Below are 24,152 nucleotides of genomic sequence, written 5' to 3' on the forward strand. Positions count from 1 at the left end.
GTGCTAAATGCTGGCCAATGTGGCTTACACTTTTGTGTCACAATCATATTTTATCTTAATTTGTGCATTGATTTAAAAGAAGGACCTTAAAGTGTAGGCTTGGTGTTGATGCTGGTATTGATGATGGAAGCACAATCAGCATGTTGATTGCTTTGTTTCTAGCTCCCAATATCTGATCGGGGTTTCAAAAAATTATTAAAAGCATATTATTGATTCCTCAACACCTAAAAAGATTCATCCCAGGACCAGATGGGTGTTCATAGACAAAGCTGTTTGTATGTTATAACTGATGACTTTACAAGCAGCTGGTGACACTTTATTAGGAACTAAACACCAATTACAATATATCTTTTACCACAAGAAATGATCACTCTTATATGAACAGCTTTATGAAACATCCACTCACTTCATTTCAAATTTTGGTGCTGTGCTGGTGTCAATATCGGCCAAGCACTAACACCAAATGGTTAACACCGAACTTGACAAGACCAGTATACATGTATGTAAACCTTTTCAATCTTGTGTTTTCAGGGGAAAGTTCTTGTGGTAGTGGACACCAATGTGCTAATCAACAGTGTTGACTATCTCCAGCGTATCAAGGGCAAAACTATCAAAGGTAAGTGAATTGATTCATGGTGGCACGCATGTAAGTGGTGTATTTTAGGTTTGAAGTGTGACAGGACTGTGGTAATTCGCTTCTCTTACAGACAAGTCCTCGCCTTGCACCATGTTATGAAGATGAAGTAGCCCTAGATCTAGCCCTCGAGGCTCAATCTGTTTCCAACTAAGATCCTTCAATGCTTTGTGTTTGTCCTTGAATACCGGAAATTTTATGTATGTCTCAGTCTTTCCATACTGTACTTCCCAGTTATCCACAAAAGATACATTCTGGAGAGAACGGCTGTGGTTCAGGTTTACGAGAGGATTGCGATTTTGAGGCTTCGTTAGTTGATGCACTACATTTCTATCAATCTTGGTTTTTAGTAAAGTCTTGGAAGCAGCCTTCAATGATAGCCGATTGTTACTAAATCTGCACCAGCAAGGCTCTTGGGAATACGATTACATACCTCATCCATGCAATAGGGGTAATCCTGAGGTTCACCGAGTCATCTGCCACAAATGCTATTTACATGTAGCTGAGCCAGCTTGTATGTGGCAGATCCCCATTCTTTACTGAGCGGCGTAAAATCTAAATGTTCAATACCACTCGCATGTGAAATGCAATTTACAGGAGGCCTTTTCTGTGGTACTTCTTATTGACCACCACCTTTACTACTCTTGCATATTGGCATAGTTAAAACAACTGCTACGCTACAACTATGCTACGGTTGCTAGTTCACGAACAACAGTTAAGCTATTTGTTTAATCTTGCTCCTACATGTTAACGTATAGAGATCAACATCAATTCAATTCACTTTATTCACATACATTTAAAGGGTACAATATACAACATACAATATTATATGAGCAATAAAAAAAAACAATCAATACATAAATCAATATGACAAATGGGATGAGTAGAACCAACATGCAGTGGATGTAGGGGACTAGCAAAGGCCAAAGACCTATCAAGGCCAGTCCCCTTTGGTTCTGCGCATTGGTTAAAGAAAACAAATTAATGGCGATTATAAAACAGTTATATGTACTGCAAAAAAATCAACATAAACAAACAAAAGAAAAACATATAAAAAAAATGAAGAAGAAATACTCTATAAGGCTGTATTTTATTTAAAAACTGATGGAGAATTGGCAAGATATGATTTTTATTTAAGTTTAAAAGTCAATAGTGTTGGGCAAGTTTTAATTTCAGATGGCAAATCATTCCAGATGACAGGTCCTTCATATCTAGTAAGAGTTCTGGAAAAATTATATATATATTTCAGTAGGTTAAAAGTTATTGATATTTCTTGTTGAAGACATATTTATGCTACTATTAAGGGTGAAAAATTACAAATATCAGGTAAAGTCCTTTTTGAATATCGCAAAAATATATATCCATTTCAGTGTTCCAAAAAAGACCTCCTTGTCATAATACAAAAATTGCAATTTTTTGTTTTCATTTTTTTTCTTCAGCATTTTAATATATCAGAGTTGTTTGAATCATTAAAAATAACCCTCTCTGATGATTTCTCATACTTTGATTATCCAGGAAAATTGTGTCATTTGTTTTCCTATGATGGCTAATTAAAAAAGTTATGGTGATAACTTTGTCAGAATCCAAGATGGCTGCCAAAGGAACCCCATGGGACAATATTTAAGTTTGGTAACAGAGCTTCCAGTGCCCCAAGGCGGGCCATGGACCCTGACCACAATGGTTAAGCACTCCGCATTTGACATTTATGTATACAAATCCTCACCAATTTCTATCTCCACAAGTTGCCATTTTTGCAACAGTTGAAGCTGGAACAGCTAGAGTTGCAAACAGTGTCCAGTAATTTCAAATTTTAGAAATACCATTTACTACTGTTTTTTTTTTCTTTCTTTTTAATGTTTAATCCAGATTTAGGAGATATAATGCTGACTATTCCATGGATAGTAATGGAAGAACTGGATCAATTGAAGGTTTGTAATGATTACCATGATACCAAAAGTCAGTAGCACACTTCATTCCTCAGGATTCATGATCCCACACCCCCACCACCATCATCTTGTCTCTATTCTCACATTAGTGGTTATAACTCTCACCTTGTAGTTAGAGGGTCATGTGTTCCAATTCCACAGCGGCCTATCCAGTGATCAGGGTGATCTGTAAGCTACATACCAGTCTTAAGCGTCTTTATATATACATGTAAACAGATTATTATTATTATATCATTATTACAGGTGTATTTATTTTTTTAGTATCGCCATTATTCAATATAAAACACATGGAAGTAACATACAATGAAAATAAGTCCAGGTTACTCATATTTTTTTGTAGGACGAACAAAGTACAGGACTAATAATAAAAAAAAAGAATTACAGATACACAGTGTAACAATAAAATTTACATAAAACGATTATACATTGATGATTGCAGAAAAAATGAAATAGTAAGTCAAGCTCACCCTTACAACTGAAATGGAGAGATCGTAGAGGAGATATAGAAAGAATTAATATGAAGAAGAGATATATGAGGAAGAAAAAGTGTGACGAGCGAGAACAAGAAGAAAAAAGCATAGTAAGGAATGTGGGAAACTACTTTGAGAGATGCATAGCATTTTGAGTTCCACTCTTATGTTTTTTCTGTCATTCTTCTCTTTTTCAGGGTCCCAACTGCATTGCAATTACACCACTGTCTTCTGCCGTAAGAAAGGCCCTGGGTTTTCTGCATAAAAACAGAACTGATCCGAATATTAAAGGCCAATCTTACAATCATGTAAGTATCTTTTAAGGGGAAGTTCACCCTGGTAATAAGTTGGTTGTAATAAACCTAGAAAAATATAGTTGAAGATTTGATCAAAGAATGAGGTACTTAGGATTTTTCTGTTAATGTGTTTGATTTATGATGCCATGATATCATCTCCAAAATATGTACATGTGTGGCACTAGGCATCTTTTGCAGTGGCTTACCCTGCATTGATTTGTCTATGATTAGAAAAGATTCTTACAGGATTGCTGCATGCGAAACCTAGCTAAGACTTTAAAGGTCAAGTCCACCAAAGAGAAATGTTGATTTGAATAGAGAAAAATCAAACTAGCAAAATGCTGAAAATTTCATTAAAATCGGATGTAAAACAAGAAAGTTATGACACTTTGAAGTTTTGCTTATTTTTCACCAAACAATGATATGCACAACTCCATTAAGAAAGTTGATGATGTCTTCACTCACTATTTCTTTTGTTTTTTATTGTTTGAATGATACAATATTTCATTTTTTATAGATTTGACAATAAGGAACAACATGACTATACCATATAGTATTAAACAATGCTCATTTCACATGTTCAGGGAGGAATCAATCACTTGATAATGAGGAGAAAAATAGAATATTTCATATAATGAAATAAAAAAAAATAGTGAGTGGATGACGTCATCAGTCTCCTCATTTACATACTCACTAGGATGTGCACAACTGCTTTGTGAAATTAAGCAAGACTTAAAAATGTCATAACTTTCTTATTTTACATCTGATTTGATGAAATTTTCAGTGATATGCTTGTTGGAATTTTCTCTTTTTATTCAAATAACTTTTTCTTGGAGTGGACTTGTCCTTTAAGTAAGGTGCCTTAAAGAAGAGGATTATTGCTTTTAAAATTTGTTTTTTTTTGTTGCCAGTTTATGAAGACAAGAAGAGGGAGAGAAGTGAAAGGATCCAATGATGACATGATTCTTTATTATTGTTTGCAGTGCAAGAAAAAATGTAAGAAGGTTTAATGGGAATTTCATGCTTTTCATGATACAGGGCAGTCAGACTGCAGGTCCCAAGAAAGTGGTTTCTTTCATCCAAGTGATATTCATGACTTGAGGTGTTTTGCATATTTAATGAGCTTGATGCGGACCAAAACACCTCTTTTCATTCGGTCATTGCTGCTCTAATTGTGCATCAAATTTCATGAATTTGGTACCATTGTAAAGAAGAAGAATCATTCTTTCAGGTCATGTTTTTGGATTAATTCAAAGATTTTGTAAAATAGGTTAAAATTTTGATCTAAAATATGCTACAAAATATTTTCACCTGACAAAAGCTGCTATTTTCACACTTTATTTTTATTTGAGCCTAAATGATTTTTATATCATGATAAAGCTGAATATGTATGCTTTGAAATGATATAGGTTTCAAAATAAGAATTGGTTTAATCAGGTCAAGATCACACTTTTCATTTGCCAAGTACATAAAGCAGTTTGAAGACAAGAATACTGCACTCTGATTGGTCAAAGAGACCACACAATGACAAATTCCAACGGTTCCAGTGCCTGGGTTGATGGAAGGTCACACTTCCCATGTGCTAATCTCCTCAAATACCCCGCGCCTGTTGTTCTGTGAACCTTATCCAGCCAATCAGAACTCTGGATTTCATGCAAGTACAAAGTTTCAGAAATCTCGTCTTGTACCGTGGTGGGAAAAGTGTGATCTTGACCCGATTAAAAGGTGCCGCATATCAAAAGTGGCATTGTGAGAAAGTACAGAAGTTCAGCTTTATGGTGATATAGATATCGTTGAGGCTCAAAATAAAAAGTTTTGCACAATTTGCAAAAGAAAACAGAGGAAGAAAATTCAATTTTGAGGCATATTTTCAGGCCAGAAATTTACTTATTTAACAAAATATTGTTAAGAAAAAAGAGGACCAGTATGAAAGAGTAACATTTACTCTATCTGATGGTGCAATAATATTTCATTTGACTTGAGGTCAAAACAGGTAAATTCCTAGAGAAAGAAAATCTCACGAATCACGAGATTTTGCAAAGAGGAGGATTCAGCCACGAGATGATTTGAATGAATCTGGCCTTTTTGCTCATTAGCATAGGGACCTGCGGTCTGACTGAGGGGTGCAAGATGCATCCATGTTGCGATGTCACCCATAAGTGTACATTCCAAAAGATTGGTCGACAACCTTGTACTCGATACCATGCATTTTTCGCGGCAGTATTTTCTATTCCAAAGAAATCATTCAAACACTAGAATTTTCTGGAATATCACTGCTGGTTCTGCCGTTAATTCTCTCTTCTTTCCTGATTTGGATTTCATTGTTCAGTTCAATGATCCTTTAATGTTTTTAATTCTTAATCGTGGCTCACCTTCTCTTGCCTCTTCAAGATGAAAAATACTGGTTCATAAACAAACAATAATTATTAGTAACTTTCTGCGATAATTTTGATACCCCTAAAAATCATAATGCATGTGTATGATGATAAGATGATAAGATAAGAAATAAAAGATATAGATGTAAAGAACTATCTGCCATTATGGTCCAGACTTAGGCATTCGAGCAGCAAACATTTCTTGAAAACCTCTTTAAACTGAAGGTCACCATATCATGGTAAATCTAGATCTGGTTATAAACCCAGCTCTGTGGATTAATGAAATATAAGCTGAAATTGCCCACGCTGAAGATTACCAACACATATCAGCACCTGTGGGACAGTGTGTTATTATTGCTTGGGAAAAGACCCAACAAAAGACTGGAAAACCATGCTTTTATCTGCAAATATCTCAGCAATTACACATTTTCAGACAGAACAATTTGGCACATATTTTTTTTTTATATTTATACATGTATAAACACTTTGATGATCATTTTATAATAATAATAATGATTGTAACTTTAATATTGGGTGCTTATTACAGATGGATTCTGTCCAAACTCAATTTTTAGATCCTTACCACATCAGGCATATTTTAAGACTAATTTAAAGGAGAAATGTATTGAAAATTACAAAAATGGCGAATTATATATGAAATTAAAGCTGAAAATCAGGAGAACATGATAGTGTACTTCATTTATCATGGAACCCGATGAAAGTCCGATAATCGATACTTTTATAGTTCTCTCTCTGAATGCTCGGAATCACGGAATTACGTCCGCGAAATTGGTGATATTTGATGACGTCACTTTCGGTACTGGTGTTGTCCCTGTGACTGTGTGGATATTGACTCTGTGTGTGTATTGCAACTTTACTCCTACATTGACTTACATTTATGTGGTCAAGCGAATGGAAATAGGATAACATTTACTGCGAAATAACATTATGAAGAAAACAAGATAGATCCACTTGAGTCAGGATACAATTCTTTTGAGATAAAATCTCTGAATAAATCTAAATATTCTAGACTACATTTTCTTCCCGAGGCACACTCACTCACTGCAGTGCAATGCCAAATGAGCAAGGCCATGGCAATGCTCGGCAAATTTGGATATTTTTACACTTTCCAGTAGCTTTACGAAAAAGTTAGGCAGTTATACCTCTACAATAGATGTATGAAGTAATATTATTAGAGGATGGATGAATTGAAATCGAATTCTACCTTATTGTGGTCCTTCATTATACGATGGGGGCGATATGGGGCACCGTGACGGAGCTGAGAAATGTTTTCACAACATTTGTGCACAAAGCCGGCTAGTTGCACGTGCAGCGCAGCTAGCTCGCTCGGCCCCATCGAGCTGGTTTGTTTACATCTCAATATCGAACTGCGCATGTTGGGGTTGATATTTTCTTTCTTATTTTAATTTATCTAAAAAAAAATATTATTTAAGGTGTTATTTATAATATAAAAATTATTTTTATGTAATCACATATTTTTTTATGAATAACGAAATCCTCAAATTCGTAATTTTGTCAGCATAAGGAGATCAATATTCAATCTGACAGAACGAGTGCATCTCTATTCCACATGTTTCACAATACCGTCGTTGCTTATCGTCTGCTCTTACACGCTGCTCGTGATGATCGTGACTCTGAGTTGATTTTGATGCTTAAATAATTCATTGTTACGGACATATTTTTGTTAGGCCTATATACAGAGTTTCACTTCTTTGTAAGTACATGCGAAGCCGATTTCTTAGTCTGCCTGGACGTGACGTCGTGGACTTGATTTTTTTTTTAGTTCAGGCACTCACTCAGCTCACCTGAGCAGCAGTGCAGCGTACAGTACATGCTGCATTTCAATGCAAGATAGTCTAGTGCATGTGACGACCTGAGCCGAGGGTTGCTTTTATTTGGTACGTAGCCGTAGGCTAGCTATCTTCTAAACTAACGCTAAAGGCTATATTATAACTGAGAAGTTATCACGATTCGAGTATGGATGTGCCGTCGTCGACAGCCGGCAACAGCGAGCCTGGGCCTGGGCCACGGAAGAAAAGAAAATGTGGCTCTCGCTGCAATGCAGGAGGATGCAGCAACACCATCTTTGATGGGTTTTTTGTACATAGGATGCCAGGGAGTATGCCAGTAGAGCCAGGAGAGAGATTCACCGGCACCCAAAAGTCCTGGATCGAGTTCATCAAACGTAAACGCAAGTTTGAAGCCAAATCGTATAAACATATTAACTTATGCAGTGGCCATTTTGTGGAAGCGGACTACGTATACACTGAAGTGCAAATGTACAAACACGGAATTAGAAAAAAATCACCCAACCTGAAAAAGGATGCTTTCCCCACTGTCATCGTTGCTGAGCACCCTTTCCCACCCAAGTGGTTTGTGCCTGCCCCAACAATGCAACAGTCGGGAGCAATCTGTGCCTCGCCCTTGGGTGGGCATGGTGGGGAGGCTCCAACGAGTTCGACATCGCCACCATCACAAGCAGATCAAGGTGCATCTAGTATATCAGAAGTCCACATCCATGGCCTTGCTGAAGAAGAGCCAGAGCTTGATGCTGGCAGTGGCATGAGACAGACTAAGAGTCTTGCCACTGGTGGTGGGAAGAGGAAGATGTCTGCCCTTGTGAGGAGAAAGGTAAGGATCAAACACTAAAACAGAAGAAAATCTGATTTAGAATATCCACAATGTAACTTGTAGTCTCAGTTTTATTTATTGGATCTGTAATTGATAATAGAAATTAATTGTATTCTTTGGCCAAAATTGAGGATGCAGAACATGGTGAATGTGGGATAAAAATCTTGGAAAGGTTATGACATGCATGTTGTTATTCAACAAGAAGATTAATTCATTCACCCGTTTTGAGGACCCTCGTCTGTTCTCAAGTGCTTTTACTAAAACAAAAAGTTTTAAACAAGATCAAGTTTTAGGCAAGATCATCTCCCTACCCAGGCCAGGCCCCTCCCCTCTTGTGATAATTATTGTATTAATTTTACCAAAATTTTATTTTCTGAGGAGCGGGTTGATGTGTTGGATTTTGGCCAACAGGAGTTTTTGTGACTGTATAAATATGCATGTAGACTACATCAATTCAAACGGTTTCTCACAAATCCCTAGATTCGTAGTGTGAAATGATACATGTTTGCCTACATATATTTATATGATATCATATTTTTTTCTCAATTCAGATAAATACTAATTTTTATTGCTGAAGGTTACCTGCATGTAATGCCTTGGGTTTTTTTTTAGGAAATCCATGCAATATGTACGGAGTATGAAGAAAAGGTAGATGAGGAGAAAAGAAAAGAAATGGAGAGAGACATTTTGGACCGGTCAAAAGGAGAGCAGTGTTCTGTAAAGGTAAATCGAAAACATTTTTCTATCAATACTTTTTCAGATTTAAAAAAAAATTTCTGTTGCCTAAAAGATCACCCATGTTTTTATTGTTATGCCTATTTTACAAATTGGCGGCATAAGCCAAAAACTTTAGGGGGGGGTCCACCTGAAATTTTTGGATGGACACAGGTAAAAAATTTGACAAGCTTGTCAAAGAAAAAGGATATCTAAACAAAATTTAGGGGGGACCGTGCCCCCACCACAATTTTTTTGGGGGGACGGGTCCCATATAAGTATCATATCCCCCCCGCCACCTATGATTTTAAACTTCAAAAAGTTTACATTGTATTTTATTCAAAACATTTCAGAAATTTTTTTATTATTTTGAAAGGAATACGGCCCACCTGCCACCCCAATTCAAGTTGCCATTGATATCTGAATATATGTAAGGGAGGGGGGGGGCATTCACTTGTTATAACTCATACCTCCCCTTGTATTATTTTAATCTGTGTACTCCAATATTCAAAGTAAATATTTATGTTTTCTTAGATGGTACATCATAGAGTAGGAATCGGAAAAGGACAGCGATCTTGCAAAGTACAGGTGAAGCCAAAGACTTCTTCTAGAGGTGAGCTCATTATCTGCTTTGCCAAATTATTTAGTGAAAGTAAAATTTATCCTTCCATTCATAGCTATAAAATGTACATGTAATTGTTGTAATAACATTTCCAAAACATGCACCATAGCAGTCAGGTCTGTCTCTGAACTAGGATTGATCAAGCAAGACCAAAAGCAACAAAAAACAAAGAAGGAAGAATCTGCCTTTAATTATCGATTTTTATATATTGTGTGATTCTATTTTCAGGAACACAAGTGAATATCTATAGCAAGCCTGATACTGCATCATTAGTTCAGTATTGTGACGCTGCATCACAGACAACCGAAAGCAAACCTATGACAGAACAGCAAGAGGAAGATGACCATGATGATGATGACGATGATGTTTTTGGTGATGATGAAAGGAAAGATCCGACTTACGACCCTCTTGACAGTCCAGATGAGGAAGTTCAAGATGTGTGAGTAGAATGGCATCAATAAACTAGAATGATTTGTCATAATTGATCAACTCTATTTCTGCAAAGTACAAGCTGTCAATTTTCTATTGTGTTACAGCAGAGCCAAGATTTTTTTTGTAGAGCGTGCTTTTCAACCCGAGAATTAGACGAAGGAAAAGTAAGAGAGAAAGTCGTGAATAAAAGTTGCAATATTATAACTTAATTTTTTATTTTCTTTGTCAAATTAAATTATTTTTATTTTTTCACACTGAACAGTCTGGAATAATGACTTAATTTTCTTTACCATTTAAACTTCATGAGAGTTGTTCAAAGAATATTTACCATCAAATTACTTTAAAAAACACTGTCACTAGTTTTGTAAATTTCACATGGAATCATTGTCTCTTTTAAAAATATCTTTTTATACAGAGATCAACCTACAAACATTTGGGAGGAGTCTAAGTATATAGTTTTCGAAACCCAGCTTCTTGCCCTCTTCCAAGTCTGTAGGAATTGTTTGTCACAGTCTGTGGATATTCAGAAAGTACGTCCAAAGTGTTATGGATCGCAGCTGAAAATAATTGCCACATGCCAGCGATGTAGCCATGTCTACGATTGGTACAGCCAACCTAAAGTTGGAAATGTAATGGCAGGAAACCTGCTGCTTTCTGCTGCCATTTTGTATGGAGGGGCAAGCCCAACAAAGGTGTTAAGAGTTCTGAATCATATGAACTTAAAGGTGATTTCTAATCAAACATTCTTGGATCATCAGAAGGAGTACCTCCAACCTTCTATAATAAGAGTGGCACAGCGCCAACAACATCAGCTGCTCAACAGAATAAAGCCGGGTGAGAAGCTGATCATAGGCGGAGACGGCCGCTCTGACTCCCCAGGCCACAGTGCCAAATTTGGCAGCTACACATTCATGGACATGAAGACGAAGAAGGTGATTGATGTCCAACTAGTTCAGGTGAGAGTAAGACCTTGTTATAATAATCATGATAATGACAAGAAATCAACAATCAAATTGATGTTATAAAGGTAATAGTTTCTTTCATTACAGGGGTTGTAACTTGGACAGTTTTAATGTTGGGACAGTTAAAACAAAATTGCAAAGAAACGATATTAGGAGGGGGTAATGAAATTAAATTAAAAAGGAGTTTAATTAGCAATTTAAAAAAGAGGAGAAAACATGGACTTGACTTGGGAATTGAGTTTTCCTGTTTGATATATTTGATATTATTTGTTTGATAATGACTCAATATAGATTGTTATAAAAAGCAACTTTCAATAGTCTTTCAATTGATTGATGAAGTATCAAAAAAGGGGCCAGAGATGAATATTTTCATTGCATATTTCTTAAGGTTTTCAAGTCTTTTTTTCACCATTGTTTTCAACATTCTAAGACTTTAGAAGTACGAAAGAATGGAAGCAGGTTTAAAATCTTATGTTACTTTATTTTATTACAGTCCAATGAGGTAAAAAGTAGTAATGCCATGGAAAAAGAGGGACTCTCCAGAGGTTTGGCCAACTTGTATAGCAAGGGTCTTGGCACCTTAATTACTGACAGACATGCCCAAGTCGCAAAGTGGATTCGTGAAAATTATCCTGAGATTGACCACCGATATGATGTCTGGCATATTGCTAAGGGTAAGTATTATTTTTTATTGTACGGCAAGGGCAAATTTGAAATAAATATAGAAACTTATGATAACCAACAGCCAAATGTGAGAATCTGATCCGATTGTCATTTGATATGGCACCTTTTCCTTGTGGTTTCAGGTGGTACACACACACACAGCTCCTTTTTTTCTGGGGGGGGGTCTCTAGAACATTAATTCTCTTTGAACTGGTTATCAGAGGAGGCTGTCAACCACTTTTAAAACAGTAAGATGAAATGTTGCGATTGACTATACTTAGCTCTTAATTTACATGTAAATACTTCTATAAACTCCAGTATTCATTTTGGAAACATAAGGGTAATAAACATGAGTTTACTTGTACTTATTTTATTGTTATCATTATTTCCCAGGCATTCAGAAGAAGATCCTAGTTGTGGCCAAGCTGAAAGACTGTGAACTTGCAGGGAAGTGGAAACCAGCAATCGTGAACCATGTCTACTGGAGTGCGATGTCAACTCCGGACGGAGATGGAGAACTGATGGTAGCAAAGTTCCGATCCATTGAGAACCACATCAGGAACATCCATGAAGAACACAGTGCTATTTTCCCCAAGTGTGAACATAGTGAAGACTATCCACAACGAGAGTGGATGAAAGAAGGTGAAATATATTGTGTTCTCATCATCACATGTGTTTGGGGGGGGGGGGGTGTTGTGTTTGTTGAATATTGCATAAAGTAAATGCAAGCTATGCTATTAGTCTAGTAGATTCAGGTTTGGTTTATTTGATTGCATGTATTAGTATTTTCCAGAGAGAGCGGTCACATCCGTTGGATGTATTTTCATATTTTTACTAAAAGCATGCTCTTTTGTGTTTTTATTCAGGGACTAAAGTCTATGAGAAGTTGATGCAAGAGGTAATGAAGACAAGGTTCCTGAACGACATGAAGAAGATGTCTCCTCTTGAGCAGACAAGTTCCGTGGAGGCCTTCCATAGTGTGCTTCTATATTGGTGTCCCAAAATGTTGGCATTCTCACATAGTGGAATGCTATGCCGGTAAGATATTTAGTATGCTAAAAAATAAAGAGCTTTACTGCTTGTTGCTGTTACTGGGACAGCATGTTGATAGCATTGTGAATTTGTAAGGCATTTCAAATTCATTTATTGTAGCAATAACAAAGATTGTAAAATGACACCATAAAGAATGATTGTGTTTTATATTTTTTTCAATTATTACATGTTTATGTTTGTGTATTTTCAAGTTATTCTACTCTATTATCAATGATCCTAATTACTACATTTTGCTTTCTTGACATTTGTCAGACTCTACCTTGCACAAATGCATTGGAATGAGAATGCTGATCGAACCCAAGCGCTCACTACAGATGGAATGCCGATGTACAAGATCACCTTTCCAAAGGCCAAGGCAGGAGGACACACTGTATCAAGAGTGTTGACAACATGCACATTCAGTAAGTTGTATTATATTAATGACAGGTGCAGAAGGGGTAGAATTCAAGCATTTGGAATAAATATTGGCTTCAGCAAAGCACATGACAGGGGAATAAGACAACAGCCCCCTTTTGATTCATGATTTCTCGAGAAGTGAAAGAAAGAGGAAGAAAAAACAGGAAATATACAAGATTGCAAAGTTTAAAAAAGGATGCTTTTGTTATGTAACTCGGTGTAGTTCAATTCACTCAGGCTTCTTCGGATCAGTGTTGTCTGTAAAATTATCCATAAATTTAAAAAGGGTCTCCATCATGAAAATCAAATTAATAAGAATTTTGTGAGTTATTTTTGTTGACTTTTCATTTGTATTTTCTTATGTGAACTTACCACAGACTAACCAACCCAATTTTTTTTAAAACCTTATCAGGCTGTGAGCACATTAATTAGAATAAAAAGATTTACTTCTGATGCATTTTTATTTACACATCTAATATAACTGTCCAAAGGGAAAACCATACATTCGTCATAATTAAGTAGATTAATCTTTTCACGAAGTTGTATTGAAATTTTGTAATTCAAACTTTCCTTTTTTACTGTTGATTTTCCCTGTTTTCACAGTATTAGTATTTGTTTATCTGGGATTACATTTCCCATAATCATTGCAAATATGTTCTTCTTTATATTTATTTTTTTAAAGATTATGTTGAAGAACTTATGGAAGAAACCATTCAGCTAGTGTCAAGGAAGCAGAAGTTACGTCCTCAGATGGCAGAGCTTCAAGGAAAACCTGCTTTGTGCTCCGAGTTCCAACACCCAGATAAAGCAGAAGCTGTCAGGCAGTTAGAGGCCCATCGACGATTTGCAAAGCAATAGATACCTTATCGTAGTCATCCATAGAAGAGCTACATTCAGGCAATGAAATGCCATCTCATAAAGATATAAAGTTTTGCTATACTTGACAACGTCCAGATCATGTCAGATGCAAGTGTCTAATGATATCAAATAATCAAGATACATCATCTAGTGATATTTTTTTGGAGTGAACTATGCCTCAAATCACATGAATTTATTTTGGAAACAATAACCCAGACTTCATTGAAATGACAACTTAACATTTTGTGCCTTTAACTTTTACATTTCATTAGTTTTACTGCATTCTTATGACCTGAAGAAATCCAGTAAATTTTGATGATTGTGTATTTTCTCATGGTATTATAATTTTGTGCTGATGTACCTAAATGTATGAAATATATTTGGAATATGCTTCCAATGATAACAAAGCTTTGATTACAAAGAGATAGTTATAAAATTATCCATCTACTATGGCATCATTTCAAACATTTTGATGCAAGATCATGTTTTACACAAGTCGGAATGAGAAACCATTTTGGGGTACAAATATCCTGCTGTACTATTAACAGATTGAGATTTGCCCACATTGTGCAGCACTCAAACGAAGTGAGGTTGAAGTCAATGCCATTTGCAGTGAGACATTGTTTCAACCAACCAGAATTTATTCAGCAGCTACAAGCTGAACATTGATTTGTTATAATTAGTTTGGACACGTATCTATTTGCTGCAAATTGTGTGTGCAAAATAAACCCCTAGACAATTTTTTTGCGAGGATTTATTTACTCATTTTGGCCCCTGTACAAGTCGCCAGAATATTACCCCGGGAAAAGCTTGGGGAAAGAACATACCCTTAATACGTTTGACCCCTGGATTGACCAGTCTTTAAAAAGTACCCATTTTTTTAAATCGGTGTTTTTGATACCCAGGAGTGCATGCGCATCCCGCATCCAAAACTGAAAAAACACCCCTTTACACCTGTTTTTTGGGTCACGCGTGTGTACAGCAATATATTTGACTCCCTCCGGCAAATACTTATTCTCATTTTATAAGTTGAATGCATATTAAATCACACTTGTTTAACATCTCTTTGTGTATAGTACTGTCCCAAGTTATTGTGACATGGCCCTGGGAAACGGGACTGAAGCCCCCAGGATATTCATGGGAGTGCTGCGTCATTCTCCATAGGCAGCACCCCCTGAAATTCTGGAAGGTGTGAAAAAAATTGGAAATGGTCCCGAAGTAACCTTCATTTTGTAGTAAAACTTTAATTTTTTTTTGGGGGGGGGGGGCTTTCCAATCTATCGAGACTGAAATGACCTTTATTTTGTAGTGAAAACTTTTTTGTTTAAGCTTTTCAAATTCATATCAGCACCCCCAGTAAGTAGATAAAAAAATCCAAGGGCCCTGGTGTTCTGTACATGTATGCAGTAAGTGTAAGTTAACCCTATCTAGGCCGGGGGGGGGGCCTCGGAAGCCCCCCTCAACAAATCACGCAATATTTTCGCTGTGCAAAATTTTTTGACCGCGCCGCTCGCTGACTTTTTACATGTACTTTCAAGTCTTCCGCAACTTTAAGTCACCTGGGTACGTGGTTCCGAAATTACGTAACATTGTTGTGTAAGTGCATGTCAGACCAAAAATTGCTCAAAAACGTGATTTCGTGTACAAATTCAATGCAAATTGTGTTTTCAACCAAAATTCATAAATGTATGATTATTTTTAGTTTTGCTGGTTTAAATGTATTTATTTTATGCTTTTTATGATCACAGAAGAGTCCCCAATAAATTTTATTGAAAAAACAATGAAAAACAAAAGGTCAATAAACAAAGAAATACATAAGAAATTGCAAAAATAAAATACATAAGAAAATTATTTGATATCGCAGTTTTTTTTCATGTACACTTGCTAAGAACACCACAAAGAGTTTCTATACCAAAAATTAGTAAATTTGGAGCTTTATTTAGGGAGTTCGAGGAAAAAGTATGATTTCGCATACTAATTGCGCATAAATTAGCATTATCACTTAATAGCGATTCGGATGAAATAAATTACGAGACAACCTAGTAGATTTTGTCCCAGGCAACCCGCGTGCCAATTTTCGGCGCGATCGTGCCAATTTTCGATGGCCGAGATGATGGGGGGGGGACCTGGGAGACCCCCCCCCCCCCGGCCATATGAACTCCCAAAATACCCCGGCCTAGATAGGGTTAGGTTATTTCTTTTTAAGATTTCAACATATAGATATAAAATATTACAAAGATATAAGCAAGCTTTTATCGGGGGACTATTAGTAACAATATTTTATTGTTTTATCGAGTTGATTGGATAAAATTGAATAAAAATTTTACAACCATGTCACTGAAAAGTTATGGCATTTATGCAATTAGAGAGCAGATGATGTTGCATACTCCGTTGTATTGCATTTTTGGTTAGTGTTAAAAATTGCAAGCCATTGAATTGCAGCCTTTTCATGAAAGGTAAGTTGTATACTGATGGTATAACATCATGCCATCTCTATTGCAAACCAATTTTCTTGATAAGGGGCAATAGATATTTTTTATATATTATATGGGTCATTCCATGGGGTTGGGGCAAAGTTTGCATGCAATGTCCATGTAACGGAGGTATCCACCTTCGCATTTCACCATAAAGATCAATTTAGATGTGGTTAACTTTTGAGCCATCAATAAGAAATTGTTCTCTTTTCTCAGGAATACACATTAAATATGGAAATATTTTATAAATTTGAAGCAACAGGCATACAAAAATCGACCACTGTTACATGGACATCAAATATTGTTTTTACATGGGAAAGAAATTTTCATGAGTCAAATTGCAATATGCCATGGTCTTTGAGAAATACATGTAATACTGGATGGGACACCATTTTTTTGCTCATGCCATTATTGGAATATATTTGCCTGGTTTGAAAAACATGAATTTGTAGTTGTCGTATGTCACAAAAATTGCCCCAACCCCGTGGAATCACCCATATATTTTTATTCAGCAATTTCCATTACAATTTGCCAATATGTGGTAAATATTTCTACATTTTAGTCAAGTCAAAATTATATGATATCCAGATAGACTTTGCTGCCGAATGTAGTTCACCTGTACCAAAACTGATAATCAAGACATACGTTTGAACTTAAGTGACAGATTGAAAAGAAAGCTAAGAACACATGTCTGTGTGTAGAACCTTTCTGCAATAAGTTGTGAAGTTTAATTTCTTTACCCAAACCGATTATTTATTGCACCAAGCTTCATTTACATGTGACTGGAAAATGACCAATGATGCACAATGCTTGATTCCTGCAACAAGTTTATTAACATGAATGTTCTGATATTACTTTACAGTGTACACGAAACTTAAATAAATAAATAGCAAGATATCTGGTGATCTATGTAGAATGAAAAAAAATGCCACTTACTAGACTTATTTGTTTTTCTCATAAACGGATCATGCATGTTTAGAAAATTATATACAAGATGTGACTTTGTAAATACATTTCGCTTTGCAATGAAATGAATTGTTATGTTGTGTTTTTAAGTTTACATTCTATGTTTTATTTTAGCATGAAGTACATGTAGAAGCAAACATACAATAATGGGGCAGGAACCCTCAAGGAATTCTAGCACACAATATATAAAGTGACAACTATAGGTTCCATACTCTTCCTGATGTTTAAAGTTGATCACATGCTTGTTAATTTGTTTGTGATTATCAATAAAAATAACAGATAGAGAATAGTATAAAATTGACATAATATCTTAATTAAGCTTGATATGAAATGGCCTTGATTTTTTTAGGACAATGCATCACTGAAGGATATTCAGAAAAATGTTAGGCACAATTTCAATAGCGTGTGAATTTCAATGAACGCACAATCTTTTTCTCATCAGGTTCAAACAATTTACGATTCACATAATGAATTCACAATGACGTGAATCACATTTCACACTACTTTTTTAAATAAGATATTGTGTTAAGTGATGCATTTTCCTTGAAGCTAGATTCAGGTATCTTATGAATACATGTTTTACTGTACATAAAAGACAGAACAAAAGAATTCACCATTCTCTGTTTCTTAAGGTTGTCACTAAACAAATGTTCAAATTAATTAATTAAAAAAAGTAAAATTGGATTGACAGAACATTTTATCAAAATCGAATGTCAGAGTTTTGCTTTCTGACAATTCAGGATGTAAATTCTTCACTATTTCTTTTTTTTTCATTGTTTTTTAATTCAACTTTAAGAGGATCCTCCTGATTGAACCAGAAAATGTTTTAAATGATTCAGAGAGGAATAAACCTTTAGTCACATGACAAAAAGAAGATATGCTATAAGTGGGTGATCATCATTCGTCTTATTTGCATACATGTAACAGCCGGCATGTGCATCGTTAAAATCAATTCTAATTCTAAACTAACCTGTCACAACCAATAATGCAATTTAGGTGTGATGGAGTTTGCTTTATAAATTTATCAAGGGGTAACATCACATTCATTAACTTTCCTACAAAGTATATGGTAAATGTACATGTATGGTCTTGGAAGTTAAACAATCACTACAAGTGTACATGATTATCATTGTTTGACATTTGCCTGTATAAAGTTAATCAGGCAGATGAGTAGAAAAGAGCACAATGAATTGGATGAAGGAAACTTTCAAAGTCAAGTTACTCTTCGTTATCAAGGTGATTCAATAAATACAAGAAATGCCAACTTGAGATAGTCTTGACTCCCACTCCCCCCCCCCCCAAAAAAATACAATACTGTCAGTGTGGAACTTCCTCTTATATCTATAGACAACATGATAACAGAAGACCTTAATTTTGAAAAATAAAATTATAAATTTCAATCCATGACCATGGAAGTAATAGGCATTTGCTTGTCAGCTGAAATGTTGGCATAAAAAGTCAAACTAGTGAGCTGAGAGAATAAACTAATAGTGTTTATTCACCAGCCAAAATTGTGTGAAGTTATTCAAATAAAAGTTCACGGGACACAGCAGTTATTACATGTATTTGAACATGGAAGATATCAATTTTTTTTTTCCTTTCCAGAAAATGAGTTAATTTCTATAGTACAAAATACAGACACTGAAATTATTTATTGCCGAGATGGATTGGACATTAATAGCCCTTGAACATGTTTGAGCTTATTTGGTTGGCTTTAATTGAAAAAGAGTGCTATCTGGAAAGTGTGTTACATACATGTACAGTCTGAATGTGAATACATTTGTAGATATAGAAAGTGGCATCAAATACACTGAAGGCAGTAACATGGCTAAAATACCTAACGCTATAAGATTCACCCATTTGAAGATAAACCAAGTACATTGTACGTGTATTGTCTGTGAAATCTATGCAAGTTGTAAAACAATTGAATTTGTAGAGTTGGAAATCAAGAAAATATTCTAAATGCAAGCCCATCGACTTGCAATAACATTCCCCTTGGCACACTATTCCATCAAGGACTCCAGTGAAAAGAATAAAAAAAACTTCAGTTTTTCTCTAGTAAAATGCCATCATTTTGCTATCCTATTTGGTTTTGACCGGTACACATCATCAACAAATGAAATTCTGAATTTTTCCTATACTTTAATCAAATGAGGATATTTTTTATCGGGGGGGGGGGGGGGGGGGGGCAATGACTAATTAATTTTTTAAACATTAGAAGGCTTCCAAAAATTTTTGCTACTAATCATGTACCCCTACCAAAGTCAAAGAAATTGAAACTGTTTTGGACTTTATCGTTCTTTTCCTTTGGAGTGAGGAAATCAATAACCACATCAACTGAACAATAAAAAAATATTGCATATAATAAGGCATCTCACAGAAAATTGAAGCCTCAATCAGGTGGTATACATTTGAGTTTCGTTCATATTTATCTGTCGAAAATATGCTGAATGAAAAGGCATCTCCGAGTTTAGTTCATATCAAGCTGTCGAAGAACTGTCCCTTTATAATGACCAGCACCATCAGGATATGCTGTCTTGATCCTGGATTGAACGCAGGCTGGCAGCTGTACTCTAATATCTTTTCCGAGGATGCCCCAACACCAGCGGACGAATTGGCGATATGCCACGTATCTGTACTTCCTGTAAAAAAAAAGAAAATAAAAATTGTGGTAACTAAATGCATACATCTCTATTAAAACCATACCTCATAAACAAAGACTAGATGGAATACTTGGATACCTCAGTCACATTTGCTCTACAGTGGCCACAATGGTAAGTCGAAAAATGACTGTTATATCAATTTTTATACACATCACCTATATGTAGCTACAAGTGTTACGTAAAAAATAAATAAAAATTGCAGTTATCAACTCGTCGTACGGCTATTGTAGAGCAAATTTGACCAAGGTATAATAAGCCCCTTTCAACACGAGAATGAGTTTGACTCATTATGGACTACCATGTGAATTCTGATGGATTATAAGTATTTCATATGCAAATAAATACACACTCTAATTCCAAAAAATGTAGGCGAGTTGGTAGTCGCAAGACTGAGCTGCCTTGTTTGCATAACAAACCCAGACCATTTCATGGCCTGCCTCACCTCAATGTATTGTCATTATGTGTATGGGTATCCAATCTCAGAAATTGCATGTACTTACTCATTATTCCTCGCTGCAAATGATCGAGCTTGTCGTCTCCACCTCTCAGTAAAGTGCTGCCAGGCAATGAACAGGGACACCGGGTCCAAAATTGCTGCATCAAAGGAAGGGACCTGAGTTATGCAGAGGCCTACATGTAGGTCATCATGAAAATCCGCTTCAAATCTTACTTCTTCTATCTCCCGACAGCAGATGCAGTCTCCCACAGAAAATGACGGAAGAACCCGACAAAATCCTCCGCATCGGCACCTACATGTAAATATAAATTTGATGGAAATTAAAAGAAAAATGCATTCATCAATACATATCTACATGTAGATTTCATTTCAAAATCAACAGGTATTTCACCGCAGAAAAATGTGTTATGGGTAAAATACAACACAGAAAATGGGGCAAATCCAAACTAAAAATAGAAATAACTTGCGGCAGTCTAGAAATTCCTATTTTTCATTTTCTTGTAAAAACTCTGATAAAATGAACACTCTAGTTCTCAAAAAAAAATTACAAGGAGCAGTTGGGAAATACCTATGAAACTGTTATGCCAAAGTGCAAAGACAACTTGGCAAGATCCGATTTACATGTAATTAGTTTTCACGCTTCAGTTTTAATTGGTGGGCATCACTAACGCGTAACGCATGCATGTGATATGAAGTTAATAAATCTCAATTATCAATATTGAATTGTTTGACAGTGTGTTATGAGTTGACAAAAGTCACGTATTTCAGCTCAGTCTTTGTCATGATGGTTGGGTCTACATGTATCTGTCACTCGGATCAGTAAATCTAGACTACATGTCATGAGTCAGACTCACGTCAAATTTCAAAATTCATTTTCAAATTGAACTTTGAAGATCCCACATTTTTTTTCTAGGCCTACATCAAACAAAGTTTTATTATCATGTACAGATGATCAGCATATCTGTCACAGTAGAAGTGTACATACCAAATATCAGTGCTGTTGGGATCAAGCCTTGTATGATCTAGGTTGCCCCTTGGCCTCGCATCTCCAATGTTTTGTTCATGTTCCGCGTCATCGAATTCTCTGACGGGAGGAAGTGGTTCATGCTGGTACGCCAGAGCGGCGGCAGCATGCTCAGCTCTAGCTCCGTAACCAACCGCAGCGTCAGAGTCAGAGCCATCCGACCCACCATTACCGGCGTATTCTCCTACTTCACCTTCATCCACATCGCTTTCTTCTTCACTCGAGCTGGAATCTTCATCATCAGTCTCTCCTTCAAAATCGTCAATTTCAAACTCCAAATCCAAATAAACTTCTTGGTTTTCTTCCATTTCGTTATCGATGTAGTCGGCGACAGTGAGCAGAAAACGTAGGCTTTACAATAGGTTTTGCACGCGACTGAAGCTTGATGTGGGATATGCTGGGATGGCCAATCACATCCCTTGTCCAGGCATACACGTCATCAAAATTAATCCTTTTCAGAGGCGGATTCGAGGCATATTTCAGATTGGCATTTTAGCACTTTTTAATTGGCGATTTCCGCCCTACAATTTTTTTTCAATTAAAACAAAGCACATAACGGTTATCCCCATATCATAACCTTTCCATTGATATATAACAAAGCAAGTTTCATAATCTATATACTTCTACTTTAAACAAATTTACAATTTTTTTCTTTATACTAGATCCAGGAAACCTGGTGGTGTTGCTAAGTAATGATAAGAATCTTTGCTTGAAGGCATCGTTCAGTGGTGTGCCATCTTCGGGAGACAAGGTAAGCTGTCGTCGTGAGTTATATCCACCTGGGGCCCATCTTTCAAAGAGTTGCAATTGATCCGATCAATCACAACTATGGATGGCTAGCAACATCTAAAATGCATGTTTGTTCAAAAAGTTTTCTAGATATGAATGTATATCCATACATGTACATTAATTGATTTCTTGATAATTTGGTGTGCTCTCCTTTGTTTACAATGGTAATTTTGCAAATTACACTGTACCTGTAGACTGATGAATTCCAGAGCTGCCAAGGAGTACTGATTTTCCGTATTTAGTACTGAAAGTAGAGAAGAATACTGATGGTTTCATGCAAAATACTGATTTCTTAAGTTTCAGTTTATGTGTTGTCCTATGGTATTCCTGTGAAAATACCAATTTCCTCACCAAAATACTGATTTTCAGCCTTGAAAATACTGTAATGTTTTTGTTCAGGTTGGCAGCTCTGGATTTCCATAGAGTTATGATTGATTTGATCAGTGCTAACTCTTTGTGAGACGGGGCCCTGGTCTACTCTCAAATTTGGTCTCATTCATCACTTGGTCCCCGTGTCACAAAACTTTGCGATGAATAGCAAATACGAAAGAACACTTCTGATTGGTTACTGGTCAGCATTTTGAACCAAATTCGCGTGTAACAATGATCTTGATTGGTTGGTTCATTAGTGATTGATTGCTAATCTTTGTGTTATGGTCCCCTGGTCTACATTGTAACTATCATTTATTCTAAGGCCCACATTATATTATTTCCAAAAATTATTTTTGAACTTTGATGAATGGATATTTAATTAATAGTTCATTGAATTATGTAGATAAAGTGGTGTTTAATAGGCTGAGTGAGTTTAAGTGCAAATTCAAGGGAATGAAGATCAATGCATAAAATGTGTGTCTGTGTAGGTTTTCACATAACATATCTATAATTTCCTGTAGGTTTTCACATAACATATCTATAATTTCTTTTGTCGGGTGAAGGTGGGTTTTGAACAATGACAAGCCGCCATATATTCATATATATTCACACATTTCAACATATTTCAAGGTTTATTCTTGTAGTGTGCATGCATACATGTGTACAAGTAAAAACATTGTTGTTTGTGGTGATTACATCTGCATACATGTACATGCCTCTCCAGAAGACCTTGAAAGCATCAATGTCGCAGTAATGTGCTTCATCAGGATATTTATTTGTTCTTATTTACATTCTTTCCTCTCTGTCAGGACTTCAGGAATGAGATCAGTAAACAGGCGAATAGCCACGCCCGGCTCTCCATCTCGTCCGACGACAATGAGGTATCCTCTCCTACCAAGGATCAACCTTCCTCTGGGAGATCTTCTCCAGAAGGGGCCATTGCCTGTATTTCTCCCATAGAATTCAAGGGTTCCGGACCATTCCAAAGCAGCACAGGTGGGGTTTGTAGAGTAGCCGTCTGCTGAGGCCCAGAACGTTCTTCTATCTGGGCCGATTGCGTAAACAGAGCTGGCCGTTTGTAGGAGTTTTAAGGGGAAAGTGACATTTGATAGGATTATTCCCCCTCGATATAGGATTTTTAGAAGTTGTACGAATGATGATTTTTGGTATGATTTTCAAAAGTTAAAAGAAAAAGAAATGATGAAACTAGGATAGAAAGTAATAGCAATAGTATTTTTTTCACAATGAAAGATAAATACCAGTTGCGGTAATGATCTCAAAATGAGTTTGAGCTGAAACCAATAAAATTACCATCCTAGTGATTGTATAAATAA

General features: G+C 36.0%; 3 protein-coding genes across 4 annotated transcripts in view; 2 read left to right on the forward strand and 1 right to left on the reverse strand.

Moving 5' to 3' along the window:
* LOC121428452 (transcriptional protein SWT1-like) overlaps window positions 1-24,152 on the forward strand; it is a 49,447-nt gene that overhangs the window by 11,223 nt on the left and 14,072 nt on the right. For both annotated transcript variants that reach the window (XM_041625063.1, XM_041625064.1), the window contains 6 exons: window positions 532-616; window positions 2,501-2,562; window positions 3,248-3,358; window positions 4,258-4,342; window positions 22,320-22,408; window positions 23,628-23,814. In XM_041625063.1, the coding sequence (XP_041480997.1) occupies window positions 532-616; window positions 2,501-2,562; window positions 3,248-3,358; window positions 4,258-4,342; window positions 22,320-22,408; window positions 23,628-23,814 (619 nt within the window). The remainder of the gene's footprint in view (window positions 1-531; window positions 617-2,500; window positions 2,563-3,247; window positions 3,359-4,257; window positions 4,343-22,319; window positions 22,409-23,627; window positions 23,815-24,152) is intronic.
* On the forward strand, window positions 7,501-15,167 carry LOC121428453. The gene is made up of 10 exons (XM_041625065.1): window positions 7,501-8,373; window positions 8,986-9,096; window positions 9,622-9,700; window positions 9,938-10,148; window positions 10,557-11,097; window positions 11,597-11,777; window positions 12,160-12,408; window positions 12,633-12,804; window positions 13,072-13,220; window positions 13,898-15,167. Exons 1-10 carry the CDS (start codon window positions 7,720-7,722, stop codon window positions 14,071-14,073), a joined length of 2,523 nt encoding a protein of 840 aa, XP_041480999.1. The 5' UTR covers window positions 7,501-7,719; the 3' UTR covers window positions 14,074-15,167.
* LOC121428454 lies at window positions 18,304-22,266 on the reverse strand. Its single transcript, XM_041625066.1, has 3 exons — window positions 21,619-22,266; window positions 20,677-20,925; window positions 18,304-20,155 (listed from the first exon to the last, which is right to left on the reverse strand). The coding sequence occupies exons 1-3, from the start codon at window positions 21,963-21,965 to the stop codon at window positions 19,984-19,986; spliced, it is 768 nt and encodes a 255-aa protein (XP_041481000.1). The 5' UTR covers window positions 21,966-22,266; the 3' UTR covers window positions 18,304-19,983.

The sequence above is a fragment of the Lytechinus variegatus genome, chromosome 15 (assembly GCF_018143015.1).
Source record: "Lytechinus variegatus isolate NC3 chromosome 15, Lvar_3.0, whole genome shotgun sequence".
Taxonomy (NCBI): domain Eukaryota; kingdom Metazoa; phylum Echinodermata; class Echinoidea; order Temnopleuroida; family Toxopneustidae; genus Lytechinus; species Lytechinus variegatus.

Coding starts and splice junctions, on each gene's coding strand:
- LOC121428453 (XM_041625065.1), top strand. CDS start 7,720: ATGGATGTGCCGTCGTCGACAGCCGGCAACAGCGAGCCTGGGCCTGGG. Junction 9,097..9,621: donor GAGAGCAGTGTTCTGTAAAG/GTAAATCGAAAA, acceptor ATGTTTTCTTAG/ATGGTACATCATAGAGTAGG. Junction 11,778..12,159: donor TGTCTGGCATATTGCTAAGG/GTAAGTATTATT, acceptor ATTATTTCCCAG/GCATTCAGAAGAAGATCCTA.
- LOC121428454 (XM_041625066.1), bottom strand. CDS start 21,965: ATGGAAGAAAACCAAGAAGTTTATTTGGATTTGGAGTTTGAAATTGAC. Junction 20,926..21,618: donor CCCAACAGCACTGATATTTG/GTATGTACACTT, acceptor ATTTACATGTAG/GTGCCGATGCGGAGGATTTT. Junction 20,156..20,676: donor TTTGCAGCGAGGAATAATGA/GTAAGTACATGC, acceptor TTTTTTTTACAG/GAAGTACAGATACGTGGCAT.